General features: G+C 38.1%; 1 protein-coding gene across 2 annotated transcripts in view; it reads left to right on the top strand.

Annotated features, from left to right (window-relative positions):
• The window catches only part of LOC122796298 (genetic suppressor element 1-like), a 471,843-nt gene that overhangs the window by 276,464 nt on the left and 172,879 nt on the right, over positions 1 to 22,500 (top strand). For both annotated transcript variants that reach the window (XM_044064664.1, XM_044064665.1), the window contains 2 exons: positions 14,473 to 14,828; positions 20,440 to 20,737. In XM_044064664.1, coding sequence (XP_043920599.1) covers positions 14,473 to 14,828; positions 20,440 to 20,737 — 654 coding nt within the window. The remainder of the gene's footprint in view (positions 1 to 14,472; positions 14,829 to 20,439; positions 20,738 to 22,500) is intronic.

Here is a 22,500-nt window from a genome sequence, read left to right as displayed (position 1 = left end):
GTTTTTGGAACATCTCCATTATTTCTGTAAATTTAAGTAATCAGACCTACCTATAACCTACCACTAGCATACATTGTCACCTCAACCATGATACCCACCCATCCTGGGAAAAATTAATAATGTTTCCTTAACTAGTTAAACTAAAGCCCTTCATTTAACTTTAAGAACAGATTCATCTAATAAAAATGTATTTGAGGTAAAAAAGGGGTGACGTTTATTGTAGATCTATGTTTGCATGAAGGAGTGAATTAGGCAGGAATTTAGTATGGAAATGTACTTTTACGCATTTGTATCCAATGGAGAGGGTATGATAATCCTAAACAATATCTAAAATGTACTGAGTGCCTGTTTGGAGCTGAAAAATCTATCCTTTATTAAAACAAGAAAATAAAGCTCACACCACAACCAATTGCCTTTTTAAAGTTCTGAAAAACATTAAGAAAAAAATGATAATATATACTAAATTATTCAAGAATTAGCATATAACAGAGAACAATTTCAAACTCAATTAACCAAGTAGTCTAAGATTTGAATATGCATAAACAGATACAAAATATTTATAAGAACACTTAAGTAAGTAAATGAATAAATAAATGAGCAAACAAACAAACAAACAATAAACTGAGTTATAATAAAGATCTCATACTTAATTCAATAGTTAAACCTTTTGGATGAAGGGTGGGAGGTTGGCATAATGGTTAAGTTGTTTACCTTGCAGATGCAAGGTGCAGGGTTTGATTCTCACATGGGGTAATTGGCTAGGCTTAAAATGGCGTAGAGGGCAGTTAGCCTAGTACTAACCTATGAACCTAAGATTATCATAGGGTCATAGGCAAATACTAGGCTAAAGACCCCAGGGTGCCTTTGTAAGCCTAGCCATGCCTCCCAAAGGTGAGGCTTAAAGCCTGTACCTTGCATCTGTAAGGTAAATAACTTAACTATTATGCCAACCCCCAACCCCATAATGGGTCTATATTAAAATCCCAAAAGGCCTTAACATCGAATGTATGTACATTGACACATAAAGGTCGACGTACATAAACATCGAAACACGTAATCGGCAAAAATCACAATGCCAAATGTGTTACGTCAAGCAAGAGCGCCGCACAGGTACATTCAAACTAACATTAAAAACTGAAATTAACCTACTTTTGCAGGGGGGTAAGCCCCCCTGCACTCCCCCCACTTAAATATACCAACTCCAAGACCACACTACAGTGGTGAAAAGGATATATTTCCTTATCCCCACGATCACACTGCTGGCTAAACAAACACATTCGGCATTGGGATTTTCGCCGATTACATGTTTCGATGTTTATGTCGGTGTACATACATTCGATGTTAAGGCCTTTTGGGATTTTAATATAGACCCCTCCCCCCATAATCACCATAAGAAAAAAATGAACAAAGCTTCTTTCTGTATAAAATAACAGACATATTACATACAATTTAGAGTTAAAAACAATGATATATAACAAACAAAAAAAAAAAACATTAAAAGTTCAAAATACTGATAATATACTTGTTTAAAATAAACCGCTTGAGGGCTGGTAGAGACTGCATTTTTAAATGTCCTGGAACTCTGATTTGTATCTGTCTAGTGGTATATAAGTTATAAGAACAACTCAGCCATAGGATCATTAGATCATAGGAGTTACAAGGCTAATGACTCTAGGGCCCTTTCAAGCCTAGCCAAGTTTTACCCTTATTTTCACGATCAGAACCTTTCGCCCCTGTCCAAGAGGGACACAGCTTGGAGCCCCAGGGTAAATTTACGGTTATCCATCCAGTCGTCCAGATTGCATTTGAAGAGGGCCAATGAGATGCTCTGCTTGACATGAAGCAGGAGTCTGTTCCAAAGGTGCAGTAACCTCTGAGAGACAAATCTGTCCCTCCATTGGGTTCTTTTAGTGTCACATACCAGGTTACCGCTTTTAGAGCGAGTAACTCGTGTATCATTTGACTTACAGATGTGCAGCATTTCCAATAAAGCAGGGTCAGAAATCACCTTATATGCAAGGCAGAGATCACCTCTGAGTAGTCTGTATGAAACAGAATAAAGTGTCAGTGATTTCAGACAATCCTCATAGGACAGATCCTGAAGACTTTGAATTTTCCTTGTAAGGAAGCTTTGTGCTGCAGGTGCTTGGAAATGTACATACCAAAAGAGGCATTGTACTCATTTATTAGCCTGATGACGGAAGAGTACAGGGAGGTTATAACTTCTTTTTTTCTGGAGGCAATGCCCTTACTTATGAGATAAGCAATACAGAATGCCCTTCTTACCACTGTGCAGAAACTATATCAACGGTAAGGTTGCTGTCAACCTGTGTGCCCAGGTCTCCCACCACTGAGTGCATATGTAGTGTGTAGTTATTGATGTAGTAGTTAGCAGGAACATCGCTCTTAATGAAAGGGATGATAACACATTTTTTGCATTGAGTTTAAGGTCATGACTTTGGCACCAATCATTTGTTTGTATAAGACCCTCTTGTAGGATGTTGACATCATTTGAAGATTCTTTGACCACTCCCAGTTTGCAGTTATCAGTAATCTTTGTCAGCCACAGACCTTTATTTTTTGTTTGTACTTTGGAGAAATAGATTCCAAACAGTGGACGTCCCAGGACTGATCCCTGTGGAGCACCGCTGGTTACAGGTCTGCTGTTGGAGGTGGATTCCTCTATTTTGACTATATGGGTTCTAGCAGGGAGCCAGTTAGTGACCCATCTAATGATCTAAGAATTGATACCTAGCTGGGTGAGTTTGTCAATGATGCCTGAATGGGGTATACTGTCAAAAGCTTTGGCTATGTCTAGGTAGGCTGTATGCACAGATTTCCCCTCATCAAGGGCCTTGGTGACTGTCTCAAAGAAGTATTCCAGGTTTAACAGGCATGATCTCTCTTTGACAAATCCAAATTGAGTAGGGTGAAGTGTTTAGAGATTATATCTTTGTGATAAGGCCCATGATGATACACTCCATGTCCTTGCAGATAAGGCTAGTCAGGCTAATAGGGCTATAGTTCCCAGGGTCAGTGAAAGCAAAACCTTTGTGCAAGGGGATAACGATGGCCTTTTTCCATTTAGCTGGGATAAAGCCAGTGCTTAGACTATGATTGAAAAGAGTACCCAATGGTGTTGCTAATTCTTGTTTGAATGCATGTAGGATGCAGCCTGGGATGTTATCAGGTCCCATAAATGCTGTGTTTTTGACCTTAAAGACGGTGTTCACAACATGCTCTTTAGAGATACAAGGTAGAGGACAGGTGGTAGGGATGTCATGGGGTACGTGTGGCAGAGATAGGGAAGTGAAGTTTTCACAGAACCTGTTGGCTAACAGGTTAGCAATGTCCACAGGCTCAGTATATGTGCTGTCATTAACTACCAGTTCGGAACAAATCTGGGCCTTTCCTTTTAGGTTGTGGATGTAACTAAAGAATGCCTTATGGCCGTCCTTAGTTGAGGAAGCTAATATAGGATTTGTAGTTAGGTTTGGAGGACTTCACAAGAAGTCTTATATGCTTGTTTAAGTTGAGGAGGGAGTACTGCCAGTTTAGGACTCACTCCCGCTTACTCTTAGATGGCAATTTCTTCCTGTTATTGTAAAGTATGTTAATGGCAGTTGACCACTAAGCAGATTTGCTCTTCCTTGAGGAGCTTGTTTTGGTCCTATCAGGTACAGTCGAGTCAATGCAATTATACAGGTGTTGGTATAAAGTATTTGTGTAGAACTCAGCATAGTTGCCAGTTCCATCTGAGGGGGGAGGTGCAGTGAAGCTATTTATACCATCCTGTAAGAGGTTATAATCTGCTTTGGAGAAGTTTTTTAGTTTGGTGGGTGCTGGGGAGGTCAGGTGTGATAGTTACTTTGAATGAGACTGATTTGGGGTCAGATGTCACCATGGAAGACCTCATAGCGGGGTGCTACAGTGGTCCCTCATATTGATAAGCACCAGATCCAGGATGTTGGCACCCCTTATGGGGGTGCCAACCAGCTGGTCCAGGGCACTGGAGTTAAGGAAGTCAAGGAACCTTTGGGCAAGTGGGTTTGAGCACAAATAATTTACCCAGTCAATGGATGGGTAATTAAAGTCACCTGAAACCATGGTGTTCACATGTATCTTGATAGACGTAAGTAGATCCAAATTGTCAGAGTGGATATCCTGATTCATGGAGGGGGTCCTGTAGCTGGCAATGGCTTGAATAGGTGTCCTACCAACAGTTAATTGACCCTGAAGTATCTCCAGGAAATCGTACTGTTTAACCAATCTGGAGGTGTATTTCTCTTTAATGAATATTGATACACCGCCTCCTTTAGTTTTCATACCTTCAGTTTGTGGTCTGAATGTGTGGAAGGAGGTGTAACCGATATGACTGGGGTGCTTTCCAAAGCCTTGAAGCAGGTCTCCGTGACTGCACAAATGTCTCTGTCTTCCAAAGTGAGGACTGCTTCCAGTTTGTAACAGCCATGGGTTTAAGAAAGTAGAGCAAGTAAAAATATGCTAAGTAGCAACATCTCTTTATTTGCAAAACAAACATCCTTTTCATGGTCTAGTGTCTTCAATACCTATTCCTGGTTCCACAAAAGTGCCAAAATTGACTACTCTTTCAGTCAGACTGGGAGAGTTTCTCTAGGCAAGCATGACATTATTAACAGTGCCCCAGAAAATTCTCCCTAAAGTAGCAATGTACCAATGCTTCTGTAAAATCCTCAAAACCCCATCTATAAAGGGGCCATTCTGAATACCAAAAAAAAAAAATCTTACCTGAGGGTATCCAGAGGAAATTGTTTCCTACAGATGCCCCCGTGTTTTTGAATATCACCTTTGTTGGTTAGATTTTGTGGGTTGGCTGGACTGTAGGTTATTCTTCTTTGAACCCTCATTTTCGTAATCTTAATATTATGTAGTAAGTTATTGCATAAAAATCATTCTCTTGTCCACAGGAACTCTCCAAACAAGAGGTATTCTGTAACGTGCCAAGGATGTACACTTGTAGTATACAAATAATATATATTAATAGCAACTGCTTTTCCATACATTGTGGTTTCAATTTTCCCAACCTCTACAAAAAATACAAACATCTAAAAACACAACATGCAAAGGCTAAATATTATAAGTAAATGATACGTCAAATTAATTAATTTTATTGTATTTTATCAAAGCAAATTGCAAACTCGGTCAGAGTGACTTTAACAATAAAAAAGAGATTAGCAAAGAAATGTTTTTAAATAAAACATGACTGGAGAAATCACTATGTCATAAGAATTTTTCACATCAAATGAACCCATAACTAAGTTTGCCTAGCTGAAAATAAATGTTTTCTATAGCTGTACTTCTTATCTGACTGAAATGTTCTCCACTAATTTAAAAATATATATTTTTCAAGCAAAATTAAGAACAAAGAAGGATATTGATGATTCTTTAAAATGTATAATATCACAAAAATGCAGTTAATGTGTTATACAAGTGCATACACTGGAAATATCCAGTGGCATATTTGCATGGCACTGGATACTATAAAGATATTCCAAAAATCAGTGCTTCCTATGATTTGTAATGGAAACTGAATTACCAGTGTTTGAAGTAAAATATTTTAGTGGTACCCACCTGTTCAGTAGATCAACTTGAGACACATTATGTCTCCCTGGAAGATCCCCAATATTATTGCACAGACATTTGATATTTGGGAGAGTGAAAGACAAAGGAGTTTGTGGATTTGTCACTATTAATTTATCTTCCATACCCTGAATTAGTATTCCCTTATTGGTGCTTCCTTTAATAGCTACCTTAAATTACTTTAAAATTTACTTCATTCATTGTACCAAAGTTTAACATATTTATCAACACATTTTCAAATATACTGCCCTAGATATTACAGCAATATTGCCCACCTTGGCCACTGGTTTAATTGCAATATTATGATTAACAGTAACTGCTTTCGGTGCCAATCAGTCTCTTGTAATTCAAAAGCACTGTAAGGTACAAGCAAACAAATATGGAATTATTTATCCTTTAACCACAGTGTAAAATGCAAAAGTAGATTTGTTATAAAATGGAGGAGCAAAACCTCATTAACTCTTGAACTCAGCTATATGTATAATATGATTTAAGGGAGAAGTGAGCCTAGGTGCATGCTGAGTTCTACAGCAAAAAAGAAAAAAAAAGGTCTTAATGTTTACTTGCAAGAAAATGACCATGGCACCAATTCCAAAAGACTTGCTCTTACTTGCCCACTTACACTAAAAGCAGACTGAGAGCATGTGTTTCGAAATACGGTCCTGTAGTGAGCCTGCGTATAGATAAGCCTTATACTGGTCCTGTAGTAAGCCTGTGTATAGATAGGCCTTATACCAAAGTAAGTAACTTACACTAAGAACAGGTAATTCAGAATCAGGACAGACTTAAACTAAGAGCAACTATTTTGAAATCTGGCCCCACATCTCCTGTAAAACATCTGGTAAGGACATTTTAGAAGTGGGAATAAATTTTAAACCTCTCATCAGGGTAATACAGGTCTCATTAGATTAAAAAAACACCTAGAATATTGTTTAATTATCATGTCTAAAGTCAATATGACAAAATGAAGAAATATTAAAGTACTGTGGTTTCTTTAATCAGAAATACTGTTTGTTATCAGTACTTAACATTCCCATGTTGTTGAAACTCTGTTGTAAAGCATTGTTTTCATTATTTTTGCATTCTGGATGCCTTATTGTTTTCTCCCCCTGTACGTATAGTAGGTGCATTGCAAAAATGCTGAGAACTACATCATTATAGGCTCCTTTTTCAAATGTCTTAGTATTCCAGAGGAGTGTAATTAGGCAGCATAGGATGGCGGTTTGTAGGATTACGTTGGTGATCAAGAAGAGGAGGAGGAGGAGTATGTGGGCAGCACCAAGGATCAAATGGTGAAAATTGAAAAAGGGTAATTGTGAGGTGGAGTTCAGGGATGAGTTAAGGCAGGCACTAGGTGGCAGTGAAGAGTTACCAAATAGCTGGGTAACTACAGCAGAGCTAGTAAGGGAGACGGCTAGAAAGGTGCTTGGTATCACATCTGGACAGAGGAAGGATGACAAGGAGACATGGTGGTGGAATGAGGAAGTACAGGAGAGTATACAGAGAAAGAGGTTGGCAAAGAAGAAGTGGGATTGTCAGAGAGATGAAGAAAGTAGACAGGAGTATAAGGAAATGAGGTGCATGGCAAAGAGAGAGGTGGCGAAGGCTAAGGATAAGGCATATGAAGAGTTGTATGAAAGGTTGGACACTAAGGAGGGAGAAAAGGACCTGTACCGATTGGCTAGACAGAGGGACCGAGCTAGGAAAGATGTGCAGCAGGTAAAGGTGATAAAGGATAATGAGGGAAACATACTCACAAGTGAGGAGAGTGTGTTGAGGAGATGGAAAGAGTATTTTGAGGGGTTGATGAATGAAGAGAATGAGAGGGAGAGAAGGTTGGATGATGTGCAGATAGTAAATCATGAAGTGCAATGGATTAGCAAGGAGGAAGTAAGGATAGCTATGAAGAGAATGAAGAATGGAAAGGCTGTTGGCCCAGATGACATACCTGTGGAAGCATGGAGGTGTTTAGGTGAAATGGCAGTGGAGTTTTTAACCAGATTGTTTAATGAAATCTTGGAAAGTGAGAGGATGCCTGAGAAATGGAGAAAAAGTGTTTTGGTACCGATTTTTAAGAATAAGGGTGATGTGCAGAGCTTTATGTGCATAATTTTATGTTATATATATTTTTTAATATATTTTTAATATTTCTTAATATTCATTAGTTATGTGTTATATGTTTAGATGAATATTATAGTAGAGACATTATTTATTGGAATTATATTATCAATTTTAGTATAGATTATTTATTATAGTTTTTATTGAATATATGAATTTATAATTGAATCAACTAATTAATTAACTAACTGTATGAAAGATATACAAGTTATATAAGTTATTTATTTTTATAATTAATTAAAATATTAATATTTTTAATAACATTATAATAATATTTTCAATAACTTATTTCATATATTTCATTAAATAGTAAATGTTGTGTTTTTAGCTTTGTAATATATATAATGGTATTATGGAGGTTAATATTCACTTGCAACACCAGATGGCGCCAAATATGCTTGGATATGGTTGAAATATTGGAAAATTCAATTATATGGATACAAATTATTAAAGTATTCATATACTTATATGTGTTATATTAAGAATTTTAGGTTTTTTTAAAGTTAGCTTAGAAATTTATGTATAAATTATGTTTTCATGTAAGAGGTTATTAGTGTTTATAAAATTGCCCTCACAGTAGTTTCTTTTTGTCAGGTTAAGATTTGAGTGTTACATAAGGATTAATTGGTTAATAGATTAATTATTATGTGTATCTGGGTATAAAAGAGGGTTGTACCAGTGCTAATATCACTCTGATTATCACTTTCTGAAGAAGACTACGAACGAATCGAAAACGTATTGTGATTGTTAGCGTTAAAAGTTCTCATTCTCCTTGTGGATTATTAAAGTTTTTGGTGTATCCAAGAGCAGAGCCTGATTTCCTTCAAGTGTGTCGATTATATGTATTGTATGAGGAAGTCAGAAGTGTCAGAAAAGTATGTAAGAGTGGTACAGGATATGTACAAGGGTAGTGTGACAGCAGTGAGGTCTGCAGTGGGAGTGACGGATGCGTTTAAGGTGGAGGTGGGGTTACATCAAGGATCAGCTCTGAGCCCTTTCTTATTTGCAATGGTGATGGACAGGTTGACAGACGAGATCAGACAGGAGTCCCAGTGGACTATGATGTTTGCAGATGACATTGTGATCTGTAGTGAGAGTAGGGAACAGGTGGAGTAGACCCTGGAGAGATGGAGATATGCTCTAGAGAGAAGAGGAATGAAGGTCAGCAGGACTAAGACAGAATATATGTGTGTGAATGAGAGGGAGGATACAGGAATGGTGAGGATGCAAGGAGTAGAGGTGGCAAAGGTGGATGAGTTTAAATACTTGGGGTCAATAGTTCAGAGTAACGGTGAGTGTGGAAGAGAGGTGAAGAAGAGAGTACAGGCAGGATGGGGTGGGTGGAGAAGAAGTGTCAGGAGTGATTTGTGACAGACGAGTACCTGTAAGAGTGAAAGGGAAGGTCTACAAGAGGGTAGTGAGACCAGCTATGTTATATGGGTTGGAGACAGTGGCATTGACAAAAAGGCAGGAGTTTGAGCTGGATGTGGCAAAATTAAAGATGTTAAGATTTGCACTGGGTGTGACGAGGGTGGACAGGATTAGGAATAAGTATATTAGAGGGTCAGCCCAGGTCGGAAGGTTTGGAGACAAAGCCAGAGAAGCACGATTACATTGGTTTGGACATGTGCTGAGGAGGGATGCAGAGTATATTGGGAAAAAGATGCTAAGGATGAAGCTACCAGGTAACAGGAAAAGAGGAAGGCCTAAGATAAGGTTTATGGATGTGGTGAGAGAGGGACATGCAGGTGGTTGGTGTGACAGAGCAAGATGCAGAGGACAGGAAGAAATGGAAACAGGTGATCTGCTGTGGCGACCTCTAACGGGAACAGCCGAAAGAAGATGATTTGTTTTAACTTTGTACTGATTTAGATCATTAAATAAATGCACCAGGTGATAATTCAATTGTGTTAAATCTACATTTGTTTGGTTATTGAGAACATCGTTTTAACTAGTCATTTTCACATTTAATACCTCTATATGTCATTTATCATATTCTGCAATCAATTTTAATGAGTTCCAATGAACATTTCAAAGCTACACACCCTCCTGTACTTTAAAATGATTGAATTCTGGACCAAATGAAAAAGAAGATCTCACAGAAACAACAAAGGATACTTCATGTGACAACTACTGCTGAAAAAGGATGATGGTCGAGTTAAAGTTGTTCTTGGAAATTATGTCCTAAGGACAATGACATTTATTGCATAGCTCAGGACATAATCATAAAACAAAGAAATAAGGGATGTAGGGAGCGTACTCTACAGTCCTACCTATGAAAAGTAGTGAACACTTGTGACATTGAAAGAGATGTGGAATCTGTAGGAGACAAACTCCTCAGGATGCACTCAATGAAGTCCCCTTTGTAGGGGCGGGGGTTGAGAATCCTGAGGAAGTAATGGAACCGTGTTACTCTGGAGAGTATTGTAAGGAGCAATAATCAAAATAAAAGATGGAAATTCATCAACAGCAACTAGTTAATTAAACTTGTAAACAAAAAAAATGTTGAATATCACAACACAGAGCTTTTATTAATAAAGTTGAACTCTTCAATCTTGAAAAATAAAAGACTTTATCAGAATGGAATAAATTTTTTATGTACTTCATTTAGTCAGATGATCTACATGGCAATTGCATGACATACAGATCACATAAAAACAATATTTCTTTATTTTAAAAACACTGAAATTAAATATTATCTTGTAAATTTGTTGAATAAGACCCTATAAAAGTCCCTTATTATAATTTTGCCTTGCTGATTTGCAAACACTAGAAATATTCACATTATTATTAAAACCTAGGGATTAATGGCATTTCAGTGCAACTGATGCAACAATTCCTTGTATTCCAAATATACTTTCCAAGCTCCCCCAACACCACTTTTTCAACCTTAATAAAAAAAAAACTTTTTTAAACCTGTGTCATTCTTACAAAGTGCACTTTTTGACCCTTTCTACAGATATTATATATACGCTCACATAATCTCTGAAATACCAGTCCTTTTGCAGAATATCCAAATTTTTGCCTCAAATATTTGGTCTTTTCCTCATAAGATCTGTGGTTTTCTGGCCAATCATGGAGGACTGAAGTCACTAAATAATGACCAAGTAAGGACATATATTTGAGTTTCAGGCTTCATATTCTTCAGAAAATGCATGCTAACTCAAATCCTGTTATTCTAGCAGCTTTCTAAGTTTATAAGAGCAATATTTAAAATCTGTCTCTATTTTTGGTCCTTTGTCCCCCCATTATTTCAGGCTTTATCCAGATTTCGTATGTTAAGAGGCTGAGATGTAGAGGGACAGCAGAGGATTTAAGTAGCATTACTGATGTACCATGGTCAGAGCAGCTGAACAGTCTTACTGATGTACTGTTAGCAGAGAAACTGAGCAGTATTACTGAAGTAATACCGTATTTTTTCATAAATAAGACGTAACCAGAGAATAAGGCCTAGCATGGTTTTCCAGGGAGTTCATGATATAAGCCCTACCCCAAAAATAAGCCCCAGTTAATATCGCCAACAGCACATGATGGATGTGTTGAATTATAAAATAATATTACTGACACCCGTTGACTGAGGTTATCGTACTCTGCTCGCCATTTTTGGACCATTCAGACACCCAACTTCTTCCCTTTGGAGAAAGTCATAAGATTCTTTCCCTGAGAGTCCTCCAAGATTCTTACTGTAGATGAGTGCAAAAAGAAAGAGCTATTCCATCAAGTACAAGGAAGGAATCGTGGAGGACTCCCGGGGAAAGAATCTGAAGGCTTTCTGCAAAGAGAGGTTAGATCTCCGAATCGTCCAAAAATGGCGTGCAGCATACGATAACCTCAGTCAACAGGCCGATGAGGGAAATGCTAAGAAGTGTAAGTGTGGATCAGGTCGGCAACCATTATTTCCTGAGTTGGAAGACATCATCTGTGAATGGATTGTCAACAGGAGAGCAAAGGTTTTGGTTGTCTGCAGGGTTGCTATTCAACCATTTGCCCTTGCAATGGCACCACAGTTAGAAATATCCCCATTAGAATTCAAAGCATCACAACATTGGCTGGATGGCTTCCTTCAGCGATATGAACTTTCTCTAAGAAGATCGACAACACTGTTCAAGCTGGAAGATACTGAAGTTATTAAACATGCACTTCCATTCAAGTCCTTTGTTGATGGCATCGACTTTTGTAAATACCAACTCTCCAACATGATTACTATGGATGAAACTGCAGTGTTTATGGGCCAAGGATCTCAAACAACAATTGAGGGGTGCCTTGTCAATCTACATTCCCTCTACTGGTTACGAGAGTGCACGTGTTACCTGTATTTTGGCAATTCGTCTAGATGGAAAGAAAACCCCACCTCTAATCATTAGTAAGGGCAAGAAAGATAAGACTCAATGTGTTTCAAGCATTTACATTCTTGAAACTGAAAAAGCCTGGTGCACATAAGTAGTTATAAGGAAGTAGGTTGATGTAATGCTGCCACTTGTTTTACAAGGTGGCGAAAGAGGTCTGCTAGTTTGGGATTCAGTCAGCACTCACCACGCTAATGACATGAAGAAATTCCTTGCACTGAGAAGAATAGATCAAATGATTCCCGCAGGCATGACTGCCTATCTCCAGACTCTTGATCTAGCAATAAACAAGCCATTCAAGGACCATTTGTGCATGGAACTCAATGACTACATTGAAAATAGAATGGAGAGAAATCAGCATGGAAACTTTGTGAAGCCTAGCCTGCAAGAGGTTGTGACGTGGGTGAAAATTTCATAGGATAAAATCACTGACAGCTGTGTTGCTAATGCACTACCAGCAGGCTACTTGGACAAGCAGTGCTCATTTAAGGAGAGCTCTATTGCTAGGCATGACAGATTGGGGCCAATGGTTTTACAAGAAATGGAGTCGCAAGAAATTCAGGCTGGAATTCAGGGGTTGGAGACTTATGACAATGTTTCAGAAGAAGATGACATGACTGTATTTCAATAACTTTTCCATTATTGGGGCAACAGAATGGATTGCTTCTGCTTTCAGTTTTATTCCCCTACTCCAATATACATGTATTGAGATTTTCTGCACTTTCTGTTAAGCATGAAATATTGCAAGTGAAAGTCAAGGTGTAGATATTCTGAAGTTGTAATGTTTGTTGCACTGTTTATGTAGAATTCTCACACAACTGTTAACGCGTTACTTAGAAGTGTTGTCCAATAACAGAAAAGTAGTAAATAAATGTCAGTCTGTGTACATGAATAAATGTCAATTTTTGTACATGAATAAATGTCGATTTGTGTACATGAATAAATGTTGATTTTTGTACATGAATAAATGAATAAATGTAGATTGTTGTATGGGGGGGTAAATAAGGCATCCCCTGATAATAGCCCTAATGCGTACTTCGGTGGGGAAAAAGAGTATAAGACCCAGTCTTATTTTCGGGAAAATACGGTATGTGCAGGGCAGCTGTTATGTATTACTGCTGCACTGTTTGCAGAACAGCTATGCAGTATTACTGATGTACTGAGAACAGACCAGTTGAGCAGTATTACTGATGTACTGTGCTCATAGAAGCTGAACAGAATTACTGATGGTTCTATGTGTAGAGCAGCTGCGATGTATTACTGATGTACTGTTGACAGAGCAGTGAAGCAGTATTACTGATGGTACTATGTGCAGAGCAGCTGCGATGTATTATTGATGTACTAGAAGCAGAATGACAAACCAAAGTAGGCAGTCATGTTACTATGTGCAGTGCAGGGGAATAACACTGTGGACAGTTGTTAGGAGACTAACTATGGATAACAAGGAAAATGAAACAGTTTATAATACAGATCTTATTATCAACTATAGAACACTTACACTGGTAGCTTAACCAACAATGTGGGCCACATACACACCTTGCTGCTATACATTTGTATGCATGAAATTTACTGCCATGACTGCATTTTAGGTGTTTGTTTCTTTTATGCACTGTATATTTGATAACTTAAAAAAAAAAATTGATGGCTGCCTTAATGATGGCTCCACTCGCTTGGCTCTTGCCCTAGTAAGGAGAATGAATGGGCCTACTGGCCAAGGGTGGGCTGATGGTCAGTAGGCATAAAGGCCAAAAAAGAAAGCAATGTGTAAGTGTGCACTGGTATATGTGTGGCATTATGCCATTTAGATATCAGGGCTACTGATTTACTTAAGCTAGTTTGCTGTTTATACATTATGACATAGTAAAACCTTTACCATATTGTCATGTGAGTCACACACCTCCCCTAACTTATTGTTTTAATTCATAACTCAACATAGCCAACTGTTTTCATAATGTATGCCCTGACATGTAACAGATTGTATATATTTTATACTACTTCAGATTTCTCATGAGACGAGTATTCTTGTTTTTTTTTGTTTTTAGAAACATAAATATGCAACACTGGTATTTAAGAAAGTGTGATGTTTTCCACCTCTTTAAATATTGTCCTGTGAACTTTATTTTTTTAATAGACTACAGACAGCTCTTGCATCTACAGAAGTATTTATGGAATTGCTAAGATATAAAATTCAGTCTAGGAAACAAACTTGTGTAGCATTTGTAAAGCTCTGTCTTCTATACTAGTAACATGGCCGTAGCTGTGTTACGTTATAGTGACTAATCTGGTGGAAAAAATATCTGCATTGAATAACTCACCGGGTTTGCAAAATGAAACACATTAGTGCTACTTCAAGTAAAAATACTGAATATTAATGCTGTTTTCTTTTAAGGAAACAAAATAAACAAGAACTAAAACGTAAAGAAAAGAGATCAAAATCAGAAAATGAGTCCGTTCATGAGTTTGGAGTACCAAGGGAAACACGGCAAAGAATGATGTCCGACTGGGAAAGAAAACAGAATGAATTAGAATGGAAGAAACTTTTCAGCAGTAGACAAGACATGAAGGATCAAACTCGGCCTATGGAAATGAACTCTGCTTGCTACAAATATAGTCCCTCAAAGGAACTGCAGAGACAGGAATCAGAAGAGCAGTACTTGTTACCTTCACCAAACATTATTCCAAGTAGGTATAAAGGAGCAAGTGAATATTTACCTCCTTGGAATCTGCTTCCACCATACATGCCAGGTACGACAACGTTTCAGATTTTGAAATCCTTCATTTTCTTTCTCATGTTAACTTCTGAGCTTTCTATAAAAAGAAGAGAAATACAATACAATATGACATCATTGATGTTACTGATTGTGTCACTGTGAAGTGTGCTTGTATTTGTATTGAGAAAGGCGAGATTCCTAGAAGAGACCAGTAAAATAATTGTTTTATTCAAACTTACTGCAGTTGAAATGACAATGGATAAAGGTATAATTTATCTAAAGTGAAGAAATCTTTGTGAGGTATCTATTCAGTCTTGAAGTCAGAGTCTTGTAAATTAAATGTACCATAGATCTGGGAATCATCATAGGCTAAGAAAAAGCAAAATCCACTATACATATATATATATATATATATATATATATATATATATATATATATATATATATATATATAAAGACAGATAGATATTAGATAGATAGATAGATAGATAGATAGATACACCTCCCTCCTCCACACACACACACACACACACACACACACACACACACACACACACACACACACACACACACACACACACACACAGACCTACACATGTTTTTTTCTTTTTTGGCCTTTCTGCCTACTGACCATCAGCCCATCGTCAGACAGTAGGCCCATTCATTTTCCTTACCAGGGCAAGAGCCAACCAAGGAGAGCCATCACTAAGGCAGCCATCAGGGTTTTTCCTATTTTTAAAGCCCTAACTGCTGCTCGTGTCAATTCGGTTTTAAAAGGTTGACATGCAGTAGGTCTTTTTAACACACACCATAGCTTCTTGTGACATGATCAATTGGCCCTAATCTCCCTTGTCATTCATCTCTTCCACAAAGTACAAACTGCAAGCCAAGGTAGTTCAAAAGTATGGACACAGTGAACCTGGAGTCACAGTTCACCATAAAAAGGTAGCTTTAATATTGAAATGCTGATAAAAACAAGTAAAAGATAAGCGCTTTTGTCTTCTTAATGAAAACTTCATTAAGAAGACGGAAGCGCTTATCTTAACAAGTCAAAAATAAAACTTCATTAAGAAGATGAAAGCGCTTATCTTTTATTTGTTTTTATCAGCATTTCAATATTAAAGCAACCATTTTATCACGAACTGTGGCTCCAGGGGTGCTGTGTCCATACTTTTGATTCATCTCTTCCGCACCAGCTCCAACAGGCATTCATGTTCTTAGTCTAACTTAAGTTGCTTGAGTCTTAGACAATCAGGCATTTGTCTATCTATGTCAAGTTAGATGGCTCAAAATCCATTATTTATAAATCTGAAAGGTTGAGAGGTACTTGAAAACAATGCATTAACAGGTGATAGACATTCAGAGGACTTCAAGGCTTAGACAAAAAAAAATTACAGTTAGCAACAGAAGAGCTCACTTACAAAAAGAAGTGGACCCTTATTAACTATTTAGTTATTTATTTACCATTTGCTAACTAAGATAGAATATAAAACCAGATAGACCATTTGTAGGTTAAATGTGGGAGAAAACTAAATACAATGTAACAGTAATGAGTACAGAGAACTGTGAAAAAAAACAGTATAAATGAAGTTTACATAAATGTACTATAACTACTACAAGATAATACATGGAGATTAGTATTATAATTGTGATTAAGATGTTAGTATGTATACATTTAAAATATTTACAAAATATATCCCAAGTAAGGCAGGAAAGTCTGGTAGAAGTCGGTGGGGAAGGAACATGGGAGTGGGATCAGAATAAGCAGAGATGACTGAAAGCAGGGAGATACAGAGGCAAGAGGAGAGGAGTGAGAAGGAATGAAGAAGGTTCAGATAGTGCAGATTAATGAAATGGAAGGAAAGGTTTGGAGAAGAAGGTATCATTTGATGGACTATATGAAGATAAATTGCCTACTGGAGATAAAGAGAAATGGCTTTACAAGTTAGAGGATATTTGTGAAAGGCTGTTACACAAGGTTTTAATTGACTGCTTTGGGAGAAAAACATTTACAGGTTGCTTTCATAAACAGGAACTTTTTGAACTGGTGTCTCTGCACATGTATCTGAACCACTGTAATTTGTTCTCTTTGTTCCTTTCTGCAAGTGGAGCTACTTTGGCTTCTTCTCTTACACCTCATTTCTTCATCTGTCCCACAGTGTACATCCTACCACCCTTCTCAGGCACTTCATCACCATCACCTCTAGCTTCCTCATCTGCTCTGCCTTTACTGCCTAGCTGTCTGCACCATAGAGTTGTACTGGTTGCACCACTGTTTTATACACCTTACTTTTTAACTTATTTGGCATTCTTCTGTTATACACTACACCTGGCAGTCTGTGCCAGTTGGCTGCAGCCCCTCTGATTCTAGCTTTGATCTCTTCATTCAGACTTCCCTTCTCCTCAACCACCCCTCCCAGATACTTGTAGTTATTCAACTGTTCCACTATCTTCCCTTCTATCTCTGTTCTCAGCTTCTTATGATTTATCCATTTGCTGCCATTACCACTGTCTTATCTGTACTTAATTTCATCCCATGTGCCTTCAGTTTTGCATTCCATTCAATCTCTATCCTTTGCTGAAGTTCTTGCTCAGAGTTTGAATTATTATAATTATTACTAATTTTTTAATAAAATGTGTTCAAGGAGGATTGGGGCAGGGCACAGAAATGAGACGTGAATGGCTGGGCGGGGGGAGGGGGCAGTGTTGTGCATCTGACCACCTGGTTGGTGTGCTAATCAAAGGAATGTTCATTTTTATTTTTTTATTTGCTCTTCAGGGGGTGAGCTGTGGGTGGGGTGCTGTGTGGATCTGGCTGTAATAAGCCCATTGCTAATGCAGTTAAAGTGATTTTTTGTTTGTTTGTTCGTTTGCTCTTCACTTGAAGGGCTGAGGGAATGGAGTGCTGGCTGGTTCATGGTGCCAGCACAGCGCACTGGTTGAGTCAGCAATTCTGATATCTAGCAGCTCTAAAGAGTAAGGGAAGGTTTTCGATGCCCTGGCTAGGTTCCTCTGTTAGTATAAATTCCACCTCAGCTCTCTCCTGAAAAAGACCACTAGCTTAGTGAGACTAACCCTGTCAAGAAAAGATAAAACAAAAAATAAATAAATTACTAAATACACAGTTTGTAAAGCTGGTCCCTCACAGGTAGAGTAATTAATATTCTAACCGCAAGGTCACAACAACCACAGGGAGCTGGATATTTTCTCTGCCCCAAGGATGCCTGACCTGAGAACTAGCTCATTTAAGTAACACACACACACACACACACACACACACACACACACACACACACACACACACACACACACACACACACACACACACACACACACACACACACACACACACACACACACACACACACCTAGTTGTACAGCAGACAAAATACTTATTTAACTTTGTGATGTTTATTTATTTATTTATTTATTTAAATTTGTTGACCGGGAGTGTCCGACTGGACGTAGGTCCATTTTCAGCGGAGGCCCGGGGAGAAAAGCTCCACAGTTAAAATAAACAGGCAGTAGTTACATTGGATTACATAGCGATTAACAATTTACATAGCAATTACTTACAACATATTTACAGATGAAGAACATAGTACATCAGTAGACAACTAGAGTCTTTATCTGTGAAATGCATACCAGACATTAACAAATGTTACAAGAAGAAGCTCCTGCTGTATAGTAAGTACTAGGCTTATGAGCATCTGAGCTTGCTATAATCAAGGTAGTTAATGGAGTGGAAAGAAAGGTAGTGGTTGGATGGGGTGGGTGATATTAGAGTGGGAGTTGCAAGGGCATAGCTAGCATGTTTTTAGGTGCGTTTTTAGTAAAGTTTTGAAGTGGGTGCATGATGGTACGGAGGTAATTGTGGGTGGGTGGGAGTTCCATAATTTGGCTATGGTGCAAGAGAATAGTGCTTCACCAGCAGAGTTATTGGCTTTAGTGATCTGCAAGTGATTTTTGTTGCTGGATCTTAGTGGTCTGGTGGTGCGATAGGGTTGGAGTAGATTCTGGAAGGATGGGACATTTAGTGGATGATTTACTAGTTTGTGGGCAAGTGAGAGTTGATACCATTGAAGGAGGTGAGGGAGTTCAAGCCAGCCCAGTTCAGCAAGTGAGAGACAGTGGTGACTACGGTAGGATGCCCCTGTGGCGAATGTGGCAATTTTGTTGTAGCAGGTCTCTAACTTGTTTAGATCACATTGCCTTAGGTTGGTATATATTGGAGAGGCATAAAGTAGGGTGGAGATAACATGGGAATTTGCTATTGAAATTTTTGCTGATTTGGTGAGAAATTGCTTATTTCTGTATAATGCTCCTAGTTTTTTGTGGACTTTTTTTATAGTCATGGATATGTGAATGTCAAATTTTAGTTTATTGTCTATTTCCACTCCTAGCAACTTGGTCTGTTCAGTTGGGTATATAGTGGTGTTGTCTTTTGCCGTGATGTTAAAGTGAGAGTTGTTTTGAGTATGTTTGGTGGGTTGGAAGATGAGTAGTTTAGTTTTGTTTGGGTTGAGTATTAATTGGGCATCGGATAACCATGTTTCAACAGAGGAAAAGGCTTCCTGTCTGACTTTTTGCAGTTTTGGTAGGGACTGGGCTGAGCAGATGATGGTTGAGTCATCTGCGTATTGTATGAGTGTGCCATGTTTGGTGGCAGAGGCTAGATTATTGGTGTAAACAGAGAAGAGTAGGGGTCCAAGGATGGATCCTTGGGGAACCCCTATGGAGACAGGTAGTTGGGGAGATATGTCATTCTGCCATACAACGGATTGTTGGCGGCCAGACAGGTAACTCTGAAACCAGATGGTGACCGATTGTGAGAAGGATAGGTTATTGAGGACAGAGATAAGTTGTTTGTGTGGGACCATGTCAAATGCTTTAGATAGATCTAGGAAAGTAGCAGAGGAGAGATAGCCATTGTTTTTATGCTGAAGGATAGTGTTAGTAAAGGAGAGTAAGGCAGTGGTGGTGTTATGGTTTGGTCGGAAACCATGCTGAGTACTGGAAAGGAGGTTGTTAGTAAGGAGGTAGTCTGAGACATTGAGAGTGTATGCATCTCTCTAGTATTTTGGAGAGTGGAGAGAGAATAGCTATGGGGGGGTAATGTTTCTGTAATATTCACATGTATACTGTTTTGGGAGTTTGCTTCTTGTCTTTTTTACATTCAGCTTACTAGTCTTTGGTCTTTAAGTACATATCTGGAAAATGAGTCTATTATCTTGTGTCTTTTTGTGTTACTCAAAGAGAATGAATTCCTTAACACCCAAAGACTACCTTATTTTCATAAATATTATAAAGGAAATATCTGATGGACTTGAGAGGTACAACTTTGTAGTAAAAAAAAAAAAATACCTTTCTTAGAACTCAGTAATACCAATCATAAAAAAGAGTTTTAATTTCCGCAATATTAATCTTGTACTTCTGAATCAATAGTCATTGAAATGAAGGTGTCACTGTACTGAGAGGCTCATAGCACTATCATTTGCACCTTACAAAAACATGTTAACTTTTCTGGATTATGGATTCAATGAGAATGTGACAAGCAAAAAGAGAAAACTTCAGTGCATCGGTTTATATCATTAATTATACAACCCATGGCAAGCCCTTTTTAATTCCATGTACTTTGTTTACAGGAAGGTCAAATGACATTCAGCTGAGCAACAGAAAACCTCCAGCTTTAACAACGGACATTCATTCACCTTCCTCTCCTACAGCTGAATTTTGTTACCTGACTCCTTCACTTTTTAGCTTTTCTGAATCTGGTCAGAAAGTAGCACTTAAAAGTAATGGTTTGCGCCATCACAGGCAAACTAAACTATTAGAAAGAAATACTGGTCTTCTAATGAGTCATCAAGAACTCAAAAAACCAAATGACACGGAAGAGAAAGAAGTAGATAAGAAAATGAACATTGTTGGAAGCGAAACATTCTCGTAAGTATCTTTTCATCTAAGTAATACTTTGCTAAGTAATGCAAATCCTTTGCTGTATACCTAAAGTAATAAATGTCCAAACAATGCTAAAAGATAACATTAAGATATAGTGAGTGTTTTAACTATGCAGTGTTTTCAATTCGGTCTCAACCCTCACATCTCTCCTTTTCTCCACTCCCTTTCCTACTACCCGACCTCTCCCTCCCTTCCCCATGTGTTCCCCCCTCTTCTCTCTCACTTGTAAATATTACACATACTGCACACACCACACACACACACACACACACACACACACACACACACACACACACACACACACACACACACACACACACACACTCTGTGTCTTTGTATGTTAATATTACCTGCATATGACCATGACTTCTGTTACGTCATTGATTTTGCTGTAATTTTGTGTAGTTCATCTCATTTTGTTGTTTTTTTTTTTTTTTGCCTTTTTCCTTGTTGGATCTGAAAATGGTCCATGTGGATCAGTGGGTTACCCTGGTTAACAAATAAATGAGAATAAAAAACAGTGTCTCATATATTAAGTATATTTTTGACAGATGGAAAATATGAAATCATAGCTGAAAATATATATCAGATTTCAGCTGTTCGTAGAGGCCCTTTGAAAAGAAAATGATACAATAATAATAACTGGCAAGGTGTAAGAAAAGCGAATGGAAAGCTACCTGGAGCGCCACTATCAAGTGTATGGAAGGTTCTGCTGTGGCAGGATCTAACTTTGCATGTGAAAATAGCTTTAACATTTTATCGTCAAGTACTGAACATGAAGCCACTCTGACTCTGTGACTGCGCTCTTTACAAACCAGCTTATTTTGTCAGTTTCAGATCCCAGCAATCCTAACAATGGAGACCAGAGATGTGACAAAATAGCCTCAGTCCTCTGCACTGCCCTGAAAATGTCTGAAACCATAATACTTATATATTTTGTACTGTTCCAGTGTAATCTGGGTGATATAGTGTTCTATGATTGTATTTACCACAGTAGAGATGCAGGGTGATAGCTGTCCCCATAGTGAAAACAGCAGACTGTCTTCACTTCCTTATGTTTGAAAAAATGAAAAATAAAGACTCTTAAGCTCAGAATTAAAAGAAACTGAAAAAAAATTTGAGCAGACTAAGTCATGGGAATAATTCAGCTTTTATTTATAATAAGCATTTTCATCCACCAGCTGGGACTTCATCAGATAAACTTTTCAATAACAGCTTTACCCATGGAAAACTAAATATATGTTTAATGAAAACAAAGGGTCATAAATCTGACAAAGTCATTTATAGTAATGAGCCAAAACACACATTAACTCATGATAGGCTAGCCTACCAGTATAAGCATACCTTATATAAATAACAACCATCTTTCAGCCCCACAGGGACAGATCACAACAAAAGAGCTAAAAACCCAGGACGTAAACAACAGACCCACTGAGATTAGCGTTGCCACCTATCTGGTATTTTCTCGGACTACCCAGAAATCAGAATGTTGGTCCTGTAGTCCAGAAAGCAGTGAACAAACTCCGGTATTCTGTTTATGTGCACAAACAGAATGCCAGAGTTTGTAAAAAAGCAGCCATGGCATAACTTTTCAAATGAAACATATCACTAAAGCAATGTATTTAAAACTGGGACTTGTTAAAACAAGGGGGAAAAAAAGCAAAGGAGGGTGTTCCACTCTGAGATGACGTAGGCATTTACGTCATAAAATGGACGGGATAGTGGGTTGGGAGGGCAGGGAATGGGCG

The sequence above is a fragment of the Protopterus annectens genome, chromosome 3.part0, assembly GCF_019279795.1.
Source record: "Protopterus annectens isolate FY-2018-M chromosome 3.part0, PAN1.0, whole genome shotgun sequence".
Classification (NCBI taxonomy): domain Eukaryota; kingdom Metazoa; phylum Chordata; order Ceratodontiformes; family Protopteridae; genus Protopterus; species Protopterus annectens.
Note: the sequence above shows the minus strand (reverse complement) of the source record. Positions and strands in the feature narration are given on the sequence as shown.